Raw genomic sequence first — 19,951 nt, 5'->3', positions numbered from 1 at the left:
AGTGGTGGGTTAAATGACATTTTTTTGGGGGGGTTAAATGTCCATCTAGTGAATACTTATGGATGTTAATATCAACTCTCCACGGTTGAAGTTACTATGGTAGACTACTATCAAGTGGGTGGTCATTTTTTTTTTTTTTTTTTTTTTTTGGGCACTTTATGGGGCTCGAGGTAAGGGCTAAGGTAGATGGGGTGATTTGAAGTTTGGGGCCATTTAAGCAAGTTAGGAAATTTTTAGTGGGCCTTTTCTTGTAAACAAGCTTGGGACCCATTTGGCAAAACATAAGGAAGAAATAGTTCGAGAAAAGTGAAATGAGGGGTGTTGGGGGAGGGAGGGGGGGGGGGGGGTCGTTTTGGGTGGAGGGGGGATGCAGTTTTGGTTGATGTTCTGAGATGCCATGGTCATTTGTAAAAAAAAGAAGACATGATTAATTGAGTAACTTGGGATTACAATAAAGAACCAAATAATTCTGATGAGGAGCCTGAGACTTACGAGTAAGATTTAAAAGTTTGGAATGGTGAATTTGGGTGGGATAAATGGTCTTTATAATGAAATTTGAGACTAGTTAGAAATCATATTGATTGTGGGAAAGACGGGGAGAATTTGTAGTAAACAGTAGTCTATAATTGTCTCTAGTAATTTTTGAAATTCAAATTACTAGCTTTAGGTCGTGGATTTGATCCCTAATACTTCTTTTGGAAACGATAACTCTTGTTTTGGAGGTGCCCTCTTGCGGTCGAGTGCTAGGAGATCGTCAAGGCTGGTGGAGGAGTTGAGCTCGTGAGTTTTTCCCCTACGTTGAGGAGCTGATCGCCTTGGTGCCCTCACGTTGATAGATGAAAACAGAGTTTGCCACGATGACAGTTATGGTCATGAGTGTTAACGTGATGCTTAGTCTTCACTCTAAAATTCACTTATTCCCAACATGACTTTAAAACACATCAAATTGAGCTTAATTTTACATGCTTTTATAATCAATGCCTCAAAATCACATTAATGACACAAATGAATCATATAAACACATACTTAGCTTCCAATTAACACAACACCATATGATTTTGATTCAAATATGTGCATAACAGTAGTAAGAATTTGTATTAATCAATTAACCTAATTGTACCAATTTAACAAGCTATCAATTTAATTGAATCAAATTGAGGAGTTACTGTGTTCAACTACAACGTTTTACAATTTAAGAGTCTAATAGTTTTTTCATTAGAGTTCAATTTCCTATTTGATCATTAAAAAAAAAAATATTATTGTAGGCTCGGAGAATTTGATTTTTTAAAAATACATTAGGTTTCTCAATTTACGCTAAAGTAATCTTAAGATTCCAAAATCCATGTCAAAGAACCGTTAGAGGAAGTAAATTGCTAATCATCTCGTTAGTCCCCACCTATTGCCCTACACTTTGTGCACAAGGGGCTTTCATAACTTATGATAGGGAATATACCCCGGTCTACGACCCTCCACGTATCCCGGACCTGGTCGGGTATGAACCGCCTTGAGACCCGGACCATTTCCTGATCTTAACCGACCAGATCGCAGCGCTTGGCCGCCCGACCTGGAGGATAATTGCTTCGTTGGCCTATCTTTTCTATGCTCGGTTCCGACTACTCGTTAGAGAGCCCGATCACATATACTTTGCATATTAAATTGATCCCCATAATTAATTGGTTAGTCAGATTTATCCTTATCCCCTACACATGTACGTTTCTCCTTCGCCAACCTGGTAACCGAGTGCATGGAGGGCACATGACGCTCATGCCAATTTTCCGGCATGTGTCCCTTCAAATCCTCTATAAATACCCAGCGGGGCGCCGCTAGATGAGACTTTTTTTGGGCAACTTCTACAGGACCGTTCCATTAAAAATAGGGGCCTGTCTAATAGTTTAATTTGGACCTTCATTATTTTTGTTACGAAATGCAATCTAAATATAATAGTAAACTACAAAGACAAAGACAATAATAGAGAAACAAGAACATAGGGATATATATATATATATATATATATATATATATATATATATATATATATATATATATATATATATATATATTAATAATTAAATTTCGCTATAATGATAGAGATTTCTATTTATAAAGGTAAGAAACATAATCTCAAAAGATCTCTGAAAATGAAGATAGAAGTCTAGAAGATTTAGAAAATCTCTATAACTGAAGTAATTTAGTTCAAATCCATTTGGACTCCAAGTTATTGTATATTATATAACAAAAATAAAAATGTAATTAAATTTTTTTCGTCCAAATATAATGTATAAAAATTTAACAAAGAAAGAGTACAATTTAAAAATTACTCCGTAATTTAAAAGTGCCATTTTTCGTTCGTATTTAAATACAAAATTTTGATGTCAATTCATTCTAAAATTTTATTTTCAATTACAATTAAGACAAATTTATGAATTCAAAAAAATAATTATCAAGTATAAAAAATAATAAATTATATCTATACTATTTAAAAAAAAAAAAAAAACAAATTGGGCCCCCAAAAATTGGGGCCCTTGTGCGGGCGCACTAGCTTGACATGACCAGGACCGGCGCTTCTGTATAGTCTTATTTAGCTCGGGAACCTTTGGCCTCACGCCTAATCCGGAGCTTAACCCATTAAACCAACAAGCAAATCACCACACAAGGGCCATAACTCGATCCTGTCTCGTACTTTATACGTATTCGTAGTAACTCCAGATATTTACTACATCAACTTGTACTTTATACATATTCATTGTAACTCCAGATATTTACTACATCAACTTTAATCGATTAAGATCTCTCAATAATCTCTAAATTTTTAGTGAAAATTGAACCTCTACACTATTACTGAAGTAATACTTTAGAGTCATTAGTCGAATTAATTGAACTAGCCCCGCGGGACATATGAATTACCGAATTAGGAATAGGCGGAGTGGTTCGAACCAGGTGCAACCCACCCACCGGTTTTAGTTCCAGATTTGCAGGAGCCTACAACGCGCCATGCTTCCCTAAAGACCAAGCCACCAAGATCTGCTTGGCCATTTCCCTCGCCGCCGCCGCCTTCCCGTACACGCGGCTCAATTTTTCTTGCGAAAGGGGCATTTGGTTTGGACGTAAGGTCCAGAATTGGCTTCGTCATTCAACTGCATTTTCTAAACCAAACTCATCTCCCTGCCGCCCGCCGCTTTAATCATCACTATTAATCTTCTTCTCCCTTACTTTGACTCAACCGCCGCCCTAAGCCCTCCCTCTCTCGCTCGCACATATACGTATATTACACATCTAAGAAGAAGAATAAGAAGCAAAAGGAGGAGAAGAAGAAGAAGATATGTTACTCTCAAGAGAACTATCTCGGATTTCCAGAGGCAATTTCAATAGATTTAGATGGCTATTATCCTTGCCCGTTGAGCAGCAGCAGCATCACCGACATCACTTGTTTTCCCCTACAAATTCCTCTATCTTCCCCGCCCCCTTTGACGCTTCCCAACAGGTTAAGGGCGCTTTCCTTTATTTATTATTATTATTTTTTTCATTTTCCTCCTTTTTTTTTTTGGATGTTCTAGCGAGTGTTTACTTATTCCAGCTGCTACAATCATTTATCTTTCCGAACTTCGAGGACCTATGATCTATTTTATAGAGGTGAAGGTGCCTTAATTTGAGAAAATCAAATGTTTATTTTGGCTACCTTTTTCTGGAGTGTGCCTGGGATCATGCTTTTATTTTCGCCATGGAGTGTGGCAGCAAATCTAGTAGTAGTAGTAGTAGCATACGGTGGTAGTTTTGGGAATTACGTTTGAGTGTTAGTGGGCTTGATAGTTTTTCTAATTTCAGTAAATCATTCAATTGACACCATTTAATTGGAGATGCTTGAAAGTAGTTAGTAGTAAAATAACTACTTTGTGTTCACAGTGAGAGCGCTCACCTAATTTTTAACTGCTCTAACCATATGCTGAACTCACTGTTGGAAAGAATTGAAATTAGGAATATCAATTGCAGTGCAAATACAGTTCAGAAGCATTTGTGTCATGGGAAGTTTTGAATTGATGAAAGCTTTGTGGTTTTGAGACTGCTTTATACTTGGGAGACATTTTCATTGAACCTTGAGAATCCAATATTCTTTGATTCTTTTGTTACTGAAACACATTTTTAAGCAAAGAAGGTGCTTACCTTAAACATGACCTTTAGGAACTCTTCCCATTCCCATCTGGGCTTAATCACCTAAAGGGGGTTGTCATGATTGATAGGTTGAAAATTCGTAACTCTGGTTGCACTATCTTGGTTTCCTTTGGGAAGTCTTTGTGTCTGAGCTTAACAGCTTAAAGGAGCTTATTGTCCTTGATATGTTGCAATTCTATAGGTTCTGGTAACACTATCTTGATTTCCTTGTCATTCTTGAGGCTTTTAGGAGCTTTGCCTATATGGCCCTAGGAACTCCCTCCCTCCCCTTACGTGTCTTAAAAATCCTATTAGATTATTCAATCTCTTCATCTTAAGTCTACATTACTGTCATTTTTATGAATTGGAATACCATTATAATACTTTGATGTTTTATAAATGTTTGCGTTTGTTTCTTCATTTTCTTTTTGTGATCAGTAGGTTTTGGGTAGGAGAGCAATTTATTATTGGGTGTCTAATGCTGTGAAGAGTATCGGTCAGCAGGTTCATCACCAAAGCAGTGCTGTAGCCGAGGTTATTGGTCATTTCATACTTCAAATATAACTGCTGATTATCTCTGATGCTTTTGGTAGTAATATTCTTCCCTGAAATAACTGCAGATGATAGAAACTAGTAAGTCGAATCTTGTAGGTGTGGATAGTGGTATTTATGATTCTTTTTATTGCACAGCTCATATTAAGATTCAGAAATACCATGGTTTAGAAAGAGGATCCATAATTTATTTATTTATTTATTTTTTTGTTTGGCACCTTAGTTTCAGTTGCAGTGTTTGTTTGACACCTTAGTTTCAGTTGCAGCGTTTCCTATGTGATTGGTTTTGATATTCTCCCTTACTTGCAATTGTCTCTCACTGAGGTAATTGATTTCCATGCAATGATTTTCTTGTTATCTTTATCCCAGGAGCAATTGGATCCATTTTCACTTGTTGCTGATGAATTATCACTTGTGGCAAACAAGCTGAGGGCAATGGTAATAGCAGAGGTATGCATTTTGGAGCCTGCGATATGCCTCTGGTTGGATTTTATTAGAAGGTTATTATCTAATTCAAGTTTATCCAGGTGCCAAAGCTTGCTTCAGCTTCTGAGTATTTCTTTAGAATGGGGGTGGAAGGAAAGAGGCTTCGACCTACGGTATGATTTGTCACTTGCAATATAATAATTTAAGATTTGAACGCGCCAAGTATTTTGGTGCTGTAGGAGGGTATACATGCTGGAAACCCACCCTAGCCTTATGGTTTTTCTTGAAATAATGGCTGACTTTTACTAGTAGGTTATTTTCCATTCTTCTTTTGTATGTTCTCTTGATTCTTGAGCTCTGCGAAGAATCAGAAGATACTTAAACACTCCCAGTCTGCAATGGTTTTCCTGTTTGATTAGCTTATTTTGGGAACTCATGTACTCCAAATAGGAGAAGCTGGGGAAAGCCTAGAAATATTGAAGTCCTTTAAGGGTATGTAAGAGGTAGGGGTGTTAGCGAACAGAGCTTTCGACAAACTACTCGTGTTCGTGTTCGGTAAGCGTTCGTTTATGTTCGTTTGTTAAGGTAAACGAACATTAACAAACAAAATTTAGAGCTCGGTTAATAAACGAACAGAGCTTGAACAATTTTAAGCTCGTTTGCTAAGAGATCGTGAACAAGCTCGTTTGTGTTCGTTTACTAATGTTCGTGAACAAGCTCGTTTATGTTTGTTTAATAATGTTCGTGAACAAGTTCGTTTGTGTTCGTTTTATAATGTTCGTGAACATGTTCACAAACATATATATTATATTATATTATATTAGTTTTGTAGTTGTGTTGTTTGTTTGATTGTTGTTCGTGAACGTAGATTATTTATTGTTCACGAACGAATTGTGATCAAGAACATGTGCAGGTGTTTGTTTATTAAGTGTTAATGAACGTAAATGAATATGTTCGTGAACGTACTTATTAATGAACATGTTTGTGAACGTGTTTGTTAATGTTAACGAACACGTTTGCGAACGTGTTCACGAACGTTAACAAACACGCTCGTGAACATGTTCGTTAACGTTTACGAACACGTTCGTGAATGTGTTCGCGAACGTTAACGAACACTAACAAACGCTTAACAAACGAACACGAACAGGATTTTCAAAAACCTTAACAAACAAACACGAACACGAACACTCCAAATTCCTTAACAAACGAACACGATCAACTTCCGTTCGTTTATGTTCGGTTCGTTAACAGCCCTAGTAAGAGGGGAAAACATCTTTTTCAAGAAGCTTCATGCTAAAGCCTTTTTCTCAAGAAGCAATAGCCTTGGCCAAACAAACTCTAAATGATATTTCTGTACAGAGGTGGACTATGATTTAGGTCAGATGTGAACTGCAAGATTGCCATGTCTGCTCCATATTGTGAAAGGAAATTCAATGAAATAAACAAAAGAAAGGGAGAATAGAGGAAATGATTTAGTATAATATTAAGCTCAAGTGGATGAAAAAGATTAGTCATTATAACAATTAGAATGATAGGTGGTGACCTGAGTAGGAGGATCTTCCATCAAGACCTTGCCTTGTGGGTAGTCCACACTAAACTTTTTGTTTTCTTTTGAACTTGTGAAGATGCTCACTCATTTAAATGAGGTATTATGTAAGGATATGACCACTTGACAAATCATTTTTATCCATCTTGTGTTTATAAAGGTCATGACTAATGCATTATTATTATCTTCCTCATATTTGTTTCCCTATGGTCTGCCTTGTCAGAATAATGTTAAAGACTAATGCATTTTGTAGGTTGTGTTGTTGATGGCAACAGCATTAAATGTACCGGTACCAAGATCACCATCTGAGGTAGCTGTTGATTTTTCATCCAAAGAAGTACGCACAAGACAGCAGTGCATAGCTGAGATCACTGAGATGATCCATGTTAGTATTCATTTTATTCCTTTTCATGCACATTTGCAGAGCATCTTATAGAGATCTATACTGTATGGTATAGTAGTAGATTATGCTAGCTAAACAACTCAAAACCAGTAAGAGACCAAACTTAGAGTGAGAGCTTAGCAAATAATATGGTGACATAGTTGATTAATAGAGAGCTAACTGTGCACTATTGCTCTGTTACTGGTCTTTGCTAGTCCTTTAAAATTCTTAGGCATGGATATGCTTCAAAATTCAAATGTTTCTTGCACATATGCAAAGTATGCTCTTTTATGAATAGTGGTATTCTTCTTCAAATTGACATTAATTTTACTTCAATTTGGTACTTTGTCACTTGTTTGCTATGTCTCTGTCACCCAAGGAAGTCTTATGTTGTCTTTTAGTATCTGTTTCATCTCCTTTTCTGGATGCTTATCATCTGTTCTCTTGTAGGTTGCTAGTCTACTTCATGATGATGTATTGGATGATGCTGACACAAGGCGTGGGATTGGTTCATTGAACTTTGTAATGGGAAATAAGGTACATTATGCATGTACAGTTTTTCTTCTTTTTTTAGATGTACAGAATCTGTATACACTTCCAAATTTGATTCCTTTTTTGACTTAAAAGGTGTCATTCATGTAAAAATTTGACTTGGTACAATTTCTTAGATTGGTGTTTATAATCTATGTCAGTTTAGCATGAATGTATTAAAATAGTGGGTTTATAATATTTTTGAATTATCTGAATGTAGAAAGTATTGAGTTTGCTTTATCCTTTGGAGTACCCAGAAAAAAAAAAAAAGAGTAGAGAACTTTTTCTTCCTGGTGAATGATTAAAGAGACAAGACCTTCTTGGCTTGAGTATACACATAAATTATCTGATTGCTGCACTTCTTTCTAGTGATGCTGTGATGGTTGCTAGTTGAGTAAATAAGAACTATCTTCTGAACTTTTTTGTCCCTCTAATCATGCAGTTAGCTGTATTGGCTGGAGACTTTCTGCTTTCCAGAGCTTGTGTAGCACTAGCCTCTTTGAAGAACACAGAGGTATATCATGATCAACACAACACTTCAATTGTGTTCATTCTACAATTTCTACATAGATTACCAGACGGGGTTGTTTTAGTATCTAGTTGATTATACCTTTGATTCCTAATATTAATCCATATAATTTTGCTTTCTTCATTCACTTTGTAGGTTGTGTCATTGCTAGCAACAGTTGTCGAGCACCTTGTTACTGGGGAAACAATGCAAATGACAACTAGTTCTGATCAACGTTGTAGGTATGCCTTCTATTGCTGATATAGTCTCCCTTGTCAGCGAAAAACAATGTATTTAAATTTGCAAATAGATTGCTATAATAATGGATTAAACTTTTTCCCAGCATGGAGTATTATATGCAGAAGACATATTATAAGACTGCATCACTGATTTCAAATAGTTGTAAAGCTATTGCCCTTCTGGCTGGCCAAACTGCAGAAGTTTCTGTGATGGCATTTGAGTACGGAAAAAATCTGGTTTGTAACCTATCAAATGCCTCTAAAAAAAGGTTCAACATTTTGGATAAATTTAATCGCAAGCTCTGGTGCAATTAATTTCTGTGCAGGGACTGGCTTTTCAATTAATAGATGATGTTCTGGATTTCACTGGCACCTCAGCTACTCTTGGGAAGGGATCATTATCTGATATTCGTCATGTAATTTCTCTATATTTTTGCAGTTATTTTTTAAAGTAGTGTTTTGATCTTTGATGTTCTCGACTCTAAAATAGCGATCCTTTTTTTTGGGTGCTGGTTTAAGAGGTTGATGGATACTTATGATTATACAACCCCTATGATTTTCTGTTTCTATTATTTTTGAAATAATGCTACATCTAGTTTTAGCCATAAATTTTATTCTCACAGGGAATTGTAACTGCTCCAATATTGTTTGCAATGGAGGAATACCCTCAGCTGCGTGACGTTGTTGATCAGGGATTTGATGACCCTAGGAACGTGGATCTTGTAAGTTTTAGCTATAACTTATAAGAAGTGCATTTTACATTATAATGTTAGCACCTTGATCCTTATTCTCTACTTCGTGTCCTTTTGTTGAACTGTGGTTATTTTATTGGGGAAAAAGGGATTGAACTAAAGATAATATGGAGTTTCAGTCTTTCTGGTCCTTTGCTACTAGATTACAAGGTCTTTGTTATGTAGAGTGGTTATGAACAGAAACATAACCTAACTAATGAGTACCGGATGCTGTTTTTTCATTTTCCAATGGTCGGTCCAGGCATAGAATTATTCCATCATCCTTTTGTGCATTGAACCGGTTTCTTTATATTGATTGGCTGCCTAGATACTGAAATGGATGTATATTGCAAATTTCGTCTTAGGCACTGGAGTACCTTGGCAAGAGTCGTGGCATACAACGAACGAGAGAGCTGGCAACAAAGCACGCCAACCTGGCATCAGATGCTATCGATTCTCTCCCAGAGAGCGATGACGAAGATGTTCAAAGGTCAAGACGTGCACTAGTAGAACTGACTCAAAGAGTCATCACGAGAACGAAATAGACAGGAAAAATCAGGTTCAGGCACGACGCTTTTTATTACTGTATTGCGGATTTTGTTTTGTTTCTCCTTTAGTGTTGCTGTAATACAGGGGGGAATTTTTTTTCCCTAAATCATTTGATCATTGTTTCTAACTGTTTCAATTTTGGCATACAATAATTATTTTGATGAAGAAAATGCCCTGTGCTGTAATGCCAACTTCATGTAAATCATTACCAGAACTTCTATAAGAATTCACTAGATGTTGCCCAGGAAAATGGTTTGTTTATTGGTGAGTTTTAGAATTACCCCCACATGTACTTGGAAATAAGTAGAGAAGGAATTTGACAATTTAAGACAACTGGTAAACAAAAAGTTAGGATGTTTGGGAATTGGTAGCAGATTGTGTTACTTGGTAGCATATGAGTTAAAATATATATATATTTTTATAAAGGTCATAAAATGAGGGGATTGATCTTATAATTTGATTAAAGAATGAGGGTATTAAGATTAGAATAGGATTCTTGAATTACAAACGTAATGTGTTACAGCAGATAAATATAAGCACATATATTAGAGTCTAACTATAACTAGGATTTAGAGTCTTAACACTCTCCCTCAAACGAAGGGGCGTGACTAGCAACTTGAAGCTTGTCCCTGATAAATGCAAATCGAGGCGCATGCAAGGGCTTCGTAAGATATCAACTAACTGATCCTTGGTCGAGATGAAATGAACATGAAGATCTCCAAATGCTACTTTGTCACGAACAAAGTGATAATCAATCTCGATGTGTTTAGTCCTGGCATGATACTTTGTCACGAACAAAGTGATAGTCAATCTCGATGTGTTTAGTTCTGGCATGAAAAATTGAATTGGCACACATGTAGGTAGCCCCGAGAAGATTATCACACCAAAGCCTTGAAGTTGGCACCGGAGACACTCCCAGAGAGACATAATTCAGGTCGAAGATCTGGAGTTGGCACCGGAGACACTCCCAGAGAGACATAATCCAGGTAACTTGTGCGGAGACAGAGAGACATAATCCAGGTAACTTGTGCGGAGACACTCCGGAGACATAATCCAAGTAACTCCGCACACTCTCGCAAGGGAGACATAATTCAGGTCGAAGATCTAAGTGCGCTGTTTTCTACAAATCCAGGAAATACTCGTAATTTTTTTATCCTCTACTGAGGCTCGATCTTATGACCTCTCATATGAAAAAGTCATTACATACCATCTAGGCACAAGGTGCTTGACAAAATAATATTATAATTAATTATTATTCATTATTAATTAGATCACGGGTCTATTGCGTACCTTATTTTACTACTCAGTACTTACTATTTATTCCGACATATCATTGGAAGTAGAGTAATACATATTTATTTATTATTATAATTATCCAATGAGAATGAGACATGTGGTGGTATTGTTTTTTTTTTTTAATTAAAAAAAAAAAAAAAAAAAAAAAAAAAAGAGAAAAAGAGAGCTGCGTAAGTGATAAAGTTGGGTGAAATTTGATTTACCGCCGAGACTAGGCCCGCGGGGGACGATACTCATGAGGTTCATCTCATTACGATTCACGTGTAAGAAAATGAACAACCGTCAAAACCGTTTCTTTCTTTCCCGGCGAAGCATATAACATCGCACATTCCCTCTCCGGACTCTTCTCACAGCTTGCGCGCGCGCTCTCTCTCTTTCTCTGTCTCTTGTCGGTTATTAGGCGATCCTCCAAAATGGCTACCGCCGCTGTTGCCGGGATGAATGGCGGCCTAGAGCCGCAATCAGCTCTGATCTTCCTCGGCACCGGCTGTTCAAGCGCCGTTCCTAACGCACTCTGCTTGATCCGCCCCTCTGATCCTCCGTGCCAGGTCTGCTCCCAGTCACTCTCCGTTCCACCAGAGCAGAACCCTAATTACAGGTCATTTCTTCAATCCATTGTAATCTCTACTCTCGATTTCATTCTGCGGCGCAAATGGCAATAGATCTGAGAATGTCGACTCTAGTTTATCGTAATTTCTATTTTCTGGACATGTTTTGTGCAATGCAAGTGATTATGATTATTTATGATGTTGGCTTATTGTGGCAGCTGGTAATGAGGTGACTGTGCATTTGATCTGTAGGTGCAATACATCGCTTCTTATAGATTATTCTCCCAGGAATGGTGAACACAAGTATATACTGATTGACGTTGGCAAGACTTTCAGGGAACAAGTGCTCCGCTGGTTCACTCGTTATAGAATTCCTTGTGTTGATTCTGTGAGTTCTATGGTCTATTTTTCATTTTGCTTCTACTGTTTCCATCTTACTACTACTAGTGAATAGTCTGAGACCTGCTGATGAATGATGATGTACTGTACGGAGCATTAAATTTTGGTAAAAAGTGAAATGGAGCAACTGATAGATGAAATCTATAACATTATTAGAAAAAGAAGAAATCAAATGTATACCTTTCGGTATATAATATTACACTGATCACTTAAAGTTGCAGGTTTGAATCTTTAATTTGTTAAGTTTCCAATGAAGTTTGAGCACTAGGCTTACTGAGCATACCAAACTGAGTCTTCCTTAGGTGATAGTAATATATTAATGAGCCTCAAGGACTTTGCTGTTTGGTTATTAGGCTTCAGCCAATTGCTTAATCCTTCAGCTCCTTGGGCAATTGGCATTTGCCAGTAAGATGTTGACTGTGTCTGGGAAAGGATATGATATTCTTTTTGGGTGGACCCAACAGTAGGTTAGCCTAGATTATGATGTGACTAGCTAATTTTTGTCATGTCTGAGAAAAGATATTGAGTAGAGAACTAAACACTAGCTAACTTTAAAGACATTAGTACTTCTTCTATTAAGCTATTGTCAAGTTTTGTAGGCAACATTTATATGATGTTCTCTAAGCCAAGCTACGAAAAGTTGGATAGTGCTATTCTTTTAGTATGTGTATCTTGTACTTTAAGGCTACTCCATTAATAGGAAATCACACCTTGACATTAGATAAATAGAAAACATCATTGTTTAGAAGCTGAGAAAGCATAGATCAGCTCTTTTGGCATATGGACAATTGTTGCCTCCTTTGATTTTGTAAACTAATTCTAATGGAATCTATAGAGAAAAGAAAAGGGAGGCATTAGATGATCACTATTGTCATGAGGAGATAAAAGTGCACGGTGCACCTAGCCCAATAGATTACTTTGAAAAAGCAGTGGTTGTAACTTTCCACATTGCAAAACAAACAAGACCTGTATTTTCATATTGAACCTCAATTCCTTCTGCCCAAGTTTTTCTTATAATTTACAGATTCTAAATTTTCTGAATTGTCTAACATTTCATTTTTCTACCAAAGAATAAATTCTATTGTTTGTTTATTTCAAGAAAAATAATAATAATAAAAAGAGATATTACTCTATAGTTGAGACTGTAAGAGAGTTACTAATGTTAAAACATAAACTCTGTAAAATATCAAAGATACTTTCAATTACCAATGTAAGAAATACTAATGTAACATACTCGAGCACTTTGTTTCCAACTAAGACACAAGTTAGCTGCAGTTGAAACTTGAACAATGGTAAGTGGTTTACAGATATACCAGCTTCTTGATATAATCATTGCTTTCATTTTCTGATGATATTTCTAAAAAGAGTACAAACCATTTTTATTATTTATAATGCTTAATGTCCCAGATCAGTAGTATACTAGAATCTATGAATTCTTTGACAGTAGAAACCAAAATGCAAATAGCTGACAATTTTTCTATTCCCAGGTTGTTTTGACTCATGAACATGCTGATGCAGTTCTTGGTTTGGATGATATACGTGCAGTTCAACCGTTTAGTCCAACAAATGACATTGACCCTACACCAGTTTTTCTTAATCAGTATGCAATGGATAGGTATAATCCTAAACCCTGGACCATTAAGGTATGCCATTGGTTAGAAATAAGCCAACTTGGGTCTTGGTGGAGTGGATCCAACCATGAGCCATCCCTTCTGCTCCTTCCAAGTAAGAAGGAAAAGATTTTAAAGGTTGTGCAAAATTGAGTGCATATTAATAACTTGCAATGATTGAATTTTTTTTTTTTTCATTATTTATTCTTAATTTTCTATTGTACTCTCCTTATACATATGCAGAAGTGCATTGTTTACACATTTACACCTTAAGAGAAGATTTTTTAAAAAGATAAAGCAGAAGAAAACATTTTGGAGTTTTCTTAAGATTCTATTAAAGATCATAATCTCTTGATTTTCTTTCCGTGCTCCTTCAAATATATTTAAAATTTTCTTGTTCCTATTGAAAATAAGCAAACTGTAATGTGTAAAAAGTGGCATTCACTTATTTCTGTTGACATTGATATTATCAATTAAACAAATCTCATATCACATATGAAAATGTGAACTCCTACTTCACTTTTAATTGCCTAGTTGAGCATTTTGCTTGATGCTTATTGTGATATTCTTTTCCCGTAAAACAGTCTTGCTGTGAAATTCCCCTATTTGGTTCAGAAAAAACTCAAGGCTGGCCAGGAAGTTAGGCGTGTAGCACAACTTGATTGGCAGATCATTGAAAATGATTGTACAAAGCCATTTGTTGCATCAGGACTAGAATTTGTTCCACTGCCAGTTAGTTTTCTCCTTTTCATTGTCCTTGTTGCGGATTCTCTTCGTTTTTCTTTTATCTTGTTTTCAATGCTTATTTTCTGATCTAGGTGATGCATGGGGAAGACTATGTATGCTTGGGCTTTCTTTTTGGTGGAAAGTATAGAGTTGCATATATATCTGATGTTTCACGCTTTCTTCCAAGTACAGAATCTTGTGAGTATTTTCTTATGTGTCCTTCAGTATGTAATTTTTCACATCCTTGCTCTTAGGCTTGAACCTAAAAGTTCTTGAATAAAATCTAATATGGAATAATAAAATAATTACATTGTGATAGAATTATTAGTTATTACTACTTATAAAGGATGCATAAGGGGTTGAATGTTGTTATGCATTTTGCAGATATCTCAAAAGATAGTGGTCAACAGTTGGATCTACTTATCTTGGACAGCCTTTATAAGGCAAGTCATACAACCATATTATGACTTTACAAATTAATTTTTTCATCTTAGTTCCAATTTTCTCAGTTTTTAAAATCCTTTGAACTCTACCTGTCCCTCTTTGCAGACGGGTTCCCACAATGTTCACTTGTGCTTCCCTCAGGTTTACATACTTTCTACAGTCCTTTAGTTTGTATTTTTACTACTCTAAAAGCTAATGGTTGTAATTTATGCAAAAATTCTCTTTTCAGACCCTTGATACTATTAAAAGACTATGCCCAAAGAGGGCTTTTTTAATTGGGATGACTCACGAATTTGATCATCACATAGACAATGCATTCCTTATGGAATGGTCTAAAAGGTATAATTTCCTGAAATTTCTTCTCACAGTTATGACAATTGAATTGAAACTTTACTCCATACTTTTGTTTCCAGGGAAGGAATACAAGTTCAGCTGGCATATGATGGGTTGAGGGTCCCCATTGACCTATAGAGAGGTATCATTTAAAAAGTGAGCCTCACTTTTTTCTTCAATAACTTAATCTTCTATAAATTTCCCATTTTCATGTTAGTATTTCCAACTGCTGAATGCATTAAAGTAGTGGTAAATCTCTATTGTGATACTAATCGTTCCACAAAACTGAATAAAAACTATCTAAGAAGATGCTCTTAGGTTCAAGCTATAATTTTGGAAGAAAGAAGTATGGTTAATATAACCTTAAATTCCAATTTTCATGGTATTAGTATCCCCTACTCCATCAATTTATTAACCATGTTTGGAAACAATCATATTTGCTTTAAATCAAATTGGCTGTCCACAAAGAAATCTTTCATAGAAGCTGGTTAGTTCTCCATTTTCTTGTTGACAATAATGTTGTTGCTATTTTGTTTGGTAGCAAGGTAGGTAATAGATAAGTGGTGTAAAGGAAAAATAGTACTATATCACACAAGAAGTGTCTCCTGTGATGACTGATGGAAGGAAATAAGTATTGATGTATGGAGTTAATTTTGGTTAAACTTTCTACAAAACATTACTCGTGTGTATTGATAAAATAGAACAAGTGTTACATAAAGATCTCTGATGGTCCTTTTTGAAGTTTACTTGCAGATCGACTGTGAACCATGAAGGATAGCACACCCATTCTTGTACTAGTATCTCCACTCTTGATTTTAGAGTAGATGTCAAGATACAAAACCGTGATTTAGAAAGAAAGAAGTAGCAGGAAGAGAGGCCAGTATGTATGTCTTCCTGGCTTAACTAGTATCTTGTGTGTTTCTATTTGCTCAATTACTCCCCCCATGGAGGGGCTGTAATGCCATATTATTTTCCCTGCAATCATCATGCATTGATCAATGCCTGATTTGAATCTGATCTGTTGCAGAATGAATATAATATTACCCCCATATATGAAATATCATTTTGGTACATGGTTGTTCTCCCTTACCTTTCCTTAGCTTGTTTGTACTGTGTTTCTGGGAGTATGCAATGAATCCTTAGGCAAGAAATGCTTAGATACTAGTCTTGGACACATTTTAATTATTGGGTTCTCTATGTATATGTTTTGATGACTTAAATGAAATTATTTTGGTGTTAATCTAAACGGTTTGTTTTGCAATAGGGTTTATTCCATGCTTGGTGCACCGTAACTATGAAATGTGTCAATTTGTGACCTTTCAACTATATAAGTTAGTCACTTGATCTATTCTGTTGGGTTAAAGATGACAAGTAATTGAGAAGTAAATAAACAAACTAAAAAACTGGGGTAATAAGGGATATATGTGCAAAAAAAGGGGGAGAAGAAAGAGGAAAAATTGATTTGGTAATAAGAGTACGTAGGACGTAGAGTGATTTCTAGAAGCGCTGCCAGATGTTGACTATTCTCTGTTTAATCCATTTCACGGGGCGGAGTAGTATTTTTTTTTTTTTTTTCGCATCTCTAATAGTGCTGTGCATTTGAATGGAAGCAGACAGGGTGTACTATTTTCTTTGGATTCTACTTATCCAAAACAGTATAGTATTTCACATCTAAGATAGATACATGAATTGTAAGGATTCATTTATTAATTAGGATTTTTTGTTTAATTTTATGATATAATATTAATTAACCATAATAAGTTAAAATAAATAATTAAAAAAAAACATAAAATTGACAAAATTAATATATAAAATAGAAGTTCTACAATTGTGTTTCCTAAATTATAAAGAAAGTTGCACTTTTCGTCCATCAATTATACATGTTGTCACTTATTAATTTCATACATTGCACGAGTAAAATACTAATTTGCAAAAGAGATAAAGATTCAAAATCTTTTTAAAAGAAAAATATGTCAAATAATTTTGATAACACCTGTTGATGCTATAGAATAGAGTTTTTCAGTCATAATAAAGTATAAAAAGATTAGGCTAATAAAAATAAGTGTGCATGTAAGAATTGTTGTCAATTGATGAGCACATGCATGTTGGTCCAAATCCATGTATGTATGGTCTTTATCAATTGGGAAGCTATCACATCTTCTTATAAATTGTACCCTTTGAATAAATCACGTGTTATGAGTTCAATCGTTAAAAGATAACGACTATTCTTAAGTTAATTGTTCGAATAATTCAATTGGAGTTGTTTCAATTTCTTCCATCACTAAGTACGTTGATGCATGTATAATTTTTTTAATCATTGAGTTTATAAAATCGATGAATTTATGAATGATTAATAAATATTTAAAAATTGTGAGGGTTATAGCATGATATATAATTAGATCGAGTATCAATTTTAATGATTTATGAGATCAGATCATATCATACTAAATCAAGGCATTACACAAAGTCAAATTTCATGTACGTAATAGTCTTCAGGCGGCTATGGGCAACAAATATTGTGGTCAAATGGGAGACTTTTATTATACATCGACTTTTTTTTTAAAAAAAAAAAAAAAATTTAATTTCTACTGTGAATTGTACTATCCACTAGATTCCTTCTGAATTGTACTGTCCAGTGTCCACTATTCCTTCTCGAGGTTCCCCTCTTTTCCATTAAAAAAAAAGATTTTTTTTAAAAAAAAAAAAAAAAAAACATCTAATATTATTTAGGGAAAAGGGTCAAATAGGCCTTTGAACTTTAACTTAAAAGTCAATTAGACCCCTAAATTTTTTATATGTGCAATTACACACATCAACAATTCATTTAGCAATGAAGTCCGGCAAATTATGTTGTGCATCCGTATGCACCATGCATGGTGCATACGGATGCAAAAACGACGTCGTTTTAATAAAACGCGCATCTCCCCTTAAAAAAAAAAAATCAGGTTCGATTCCCAGCAACAACATATGAACTAAAATTCCATAATCGATGAACTATAATTCCATAATCGATGAACTATAATTTCATAATCGATGAACTATAATTCCATAATCTAATCTATGAACTAAAAATTTCAGAATGAATGAACTAAAATTCCATAATCTATAAACTAAAATTTTAGAATCGATGAACTATAATTCCATAATCAATGAACTATAATTCCATAATCAATGAACTATAATTCCATAATCTATGAACTAAAATTCCAGAATGAATGAACAATATAATGTTGTTGCTGGGAATCGAACCTGAATTTTTTAAAGGGGAGACACGTGTTTTTTAATAAAACGACGTCGTTTTGGCATCCGTATGCACCATGCATGGTGCATACGGATGCACAGCATAACTATCCTCTAAAAACAAGTTAATGACTTGCTATCACAGGTCATTAAGGTCCAGGCCACCTTCCAGCGAAATTTCTGGCAAAAAAAAAAAGTGACCGGCGAAACTTTCGGCAAAAAAGTGACTGCCGACGACCGCTCGTCAGTCGCCGGTCACTTTTTTTTTTTTTTTTTTTTTTTTTACCAGAAATATCGTCAGTCACTTTTTTTTTTTTGCCGGAAGGTGGCCTGAACCCTAATGACCTGTGATAGCAGGTCATTAATTTGTTTTTGGGCTTCATTGCACCTAAATGAATTGTTGATGGGTGTAATTGCACCTTTAAAAAGTTTAGGGGTCTAATTGACTTTTAAGCTAAAGTTCAAGGGCCTATTTGATCATTTTCCCTATTATTTAATGCATGTTTCTAGAGGACTATGGTAGCATTCTTTTTCTATTTTTTAATAACTTTTGCAAATGTCAAAAAAAAAAAAAAAAAAAAAAAAAAACATCTCAATAAACAAGAGAACACTTCACCAGCTGAGTGCTGACATATTTATACTACTAATTTCCATTGACTGTTCTTAAATAATTGAATGACTTATTTAACTTGTATCCTAATTATATAATTTAGCACTGTATTTTTAAATGTTGAAAAATGATATCCTTTTTTTTTTACATAACATTGGTTAAAAGAAAAAAATTATTTATTTTTAATTTTTTACCAAATGAAAATATTGATTGTTTTTTAAAAAAAAATTAAAATTGAACAAATAATCAGACAAACTAATTAACTATTAACTATTCAAGTTCAATTCATATAATAATAATAATAATAATAATAATAATAATAATAATAATAATAATAATAATAATAAATTTTAAATTTTAATGGAGTCTAATGGAGTCTGATCCACTCATCCACATAGGAGTCTTTCAAGCTTTACGTGTTTGACAAGTAGTAATCTAAAATTTCAAAGAGAAGATCTTAACCACTTGTTAGAGCATCCACACTAGGGGAGCAAATGGGGAGAATGCATTACTTTTAATATATTTAATGCTGATATGGATGAGAGATGGAGTGGAGAAAGAAATTTGGGAAGCATCTGCAAGAGTTGGGAGCATGGCAACATGGTGGGACCCAGTAGGAAAAGCAACCAAACGTGACAACCAATCGTGGCTGTCACCTTGCGCCATTTTTTGATAAAATGGCGAGAAGGTTGGAGGAGGTTCCACGCCAAATATGATGGAGATTTGGTGAAATGGCGAGAAGGTTGGGGATAATCTTAGCTTGCTTCTTACAAATCTGTGCTCGGCACGACATACATCCCGTGCACCATTGTAGTATCACCCTCATCCCGGACAATAATAAAGGGTGGAAAAATCGAATACTCTCTATTAAGTATTCATGGCGCCTCCTAGTCCCCAACATATGGCCATCTCATATAAGTTCCAGAGCATGTGTTCCCAGCCAAAACACGGGCTTTGACTCCTCACGCCGCAGCCATCTCCTCATAGTTCGGTTCTGGTAAACCGAACCAAATTGTCCACCCCTAACTATTACTTAAAGATGTATATTAAGTAAACTCTGTTCATGTAAAATAGCGCGCAAATCATACATAAAAAATAAATTACACTAAAAATATCTTGTGTAACGAGTTTGACC

At 35.2% G+C, this 19,951-nt stretch overlaps 2 protein-coding genes across 5 annotated transcripts; both read left to right on the top strand.

Moving 5' to 3' along the window:
* Nucleotides 1-2,930: 2,930 nt before the first annotated feature.
* On the top strand, nucleotides 2,931-9,860 carry LOC109165777 (solanesyl diphosphate synthase 3, chloroplastic/mitochondrial). The gene is made up of 12 exons (XM_019314704.1): nucleotides 2,931-3,481; nucleotides 4,588-4,680; nucleotides 5,068-5,148; nucleotides 5,226-5,297; nucleotides 6,924-7,055; nucleotides 7,503-7,589; nucleotides 8,026-8,097; nucleotides 8,248-8,333; nucleotides 8,435-8,567; nucleotides 8,657-8,746; nucleotides 8,954-9,052; nucleotides 9,427-9,860. Exons 1-12 carry the CDS (start codon nucleotides 3,320-3,322, stop codon nucleotides 9,604-9,606), a joined length of 1,287 nt encoding a protein of 428 aa, XP_019170249.1. The 5' UTR covers nucleotides 2,931-3,319; the 3' UTR covers nucleotides 9,607-9,860.
* Nucleotides 9,861-11,124: 1,264 nt separating this feature from the next.
* LOC109164584 (putative hydrolase C777.06c) lies at nucleotides 11,125-16,212 on the top strand. Of its 4 annotated transcripts, none has more exons than XM_019313094.1 (10): nucleotides 11,125-11,504; nucleotides 11,707-11,842; nucleotides 13,341-13,468; nucleotides 14,048-14,195; nucleotides 14,282-14,387; nucleotides 14,574-14,632; nucleotides 14,739-14,774; nucleotides 14,863-14,972; nucleotides 15,047-15,108; nucleotides 15,709-16,212. In XM_019313094.1, exons 1-9 carry the CDS (start codon nucleotides 11,320-11,322, stop codon nucleotides 15,102-15,104), a joined length of 966 nt encoding a protein of 321 aa, XP_019168639.1. In that variant the 5' UTR covers nucleotides 11,125-11,319; the 3' UTR covers nucleotides 15,105-15,108; nucleotides 15,709-16,212. The 4 variants fall into 4 exon arrangements, with proteins under 4 accessions (XP_019168639.1, XP_019168638.1, XP_019168637.1 ...); XM_019313093.1 differs by having other exon boundaries at nucleotides 11,126-11,504; nucleotides 15,720-16,212; XM_019313092.1 differs by having other exon boundaries at nucleotides 11,126-11,504; nucleotides 15,047-15,122; nucleotides 15,720-16,212.
* Nucleotides 16,213-19,951: the final 3,739 nt, after the last annotated feature.

Source organism: Ipomoea nil, unplaced genomic scaffold, assembly GCF_001879475.1.
Source record: "Ipomoea nil cultivar Tokyo-kokei standard unplaced genomic scaffold, Asagao_1.1 scaffold3069, whole genome shotgun sequence".
Taxonomy (NCBI): Eukaryota; Viridiplantae; Streptophyta; class Magnoliopsida; order Solanales; family Convolvulaceae; genus Ipomoea; species Ipomoea nil.
Note: the sequence above shows the minus strand (reverse complement) of the source record. Positions and strands in the feature narration are given on the sequence as shown.

Excerpts from the sequence above, each read along its gene's own strand:
- LOC109164584 (XM_019313094.1), top strand. The coding sequence starts at position 11,320 with ATGGCTACCGCCGCTGTTGCCGGGATGAATGGCGGCCTAGAGCCGCAA. Across the intron at positions 13,469-14,047 it reads AATCAGTATGCAATGGATAG|TCTTGCTGTGAAATTCCCCT; the intron begins GTATAATCCTAA and ends CCCGTAAAACAG. Across the intron at positions 14,775-14,862 it reads TTCACTTGTGCTTCCCTCAG|ACCCTTGATACTATTAAAAG; the intron begins GTTTACATACTT and ends TTCTCTTTTCAG.
- LOC109165777 (XM_019314704.1), top strand. The coding sequence starts at position 3,320 with ATGTTACTCTCAAGAGAACTATCTCGGATTTCCAGAGGCAATTTCAAT. Across the intron at positions 8,568-8,656 it reads TTGAGTACGGAAAAAATCTG|GGACTGGCTTTTCAATTAAT; the intron begins GTTTGTAACCTA and ends ATTTCTGTGCAG. Across the intron at positions 8,747-8,953 it reads CATTATCTGATATTCGTCAT|GGAATTGTAACTGCTCCAAT; the intron begins GTAATTTCTCTA and ends TTATTCTCACAG.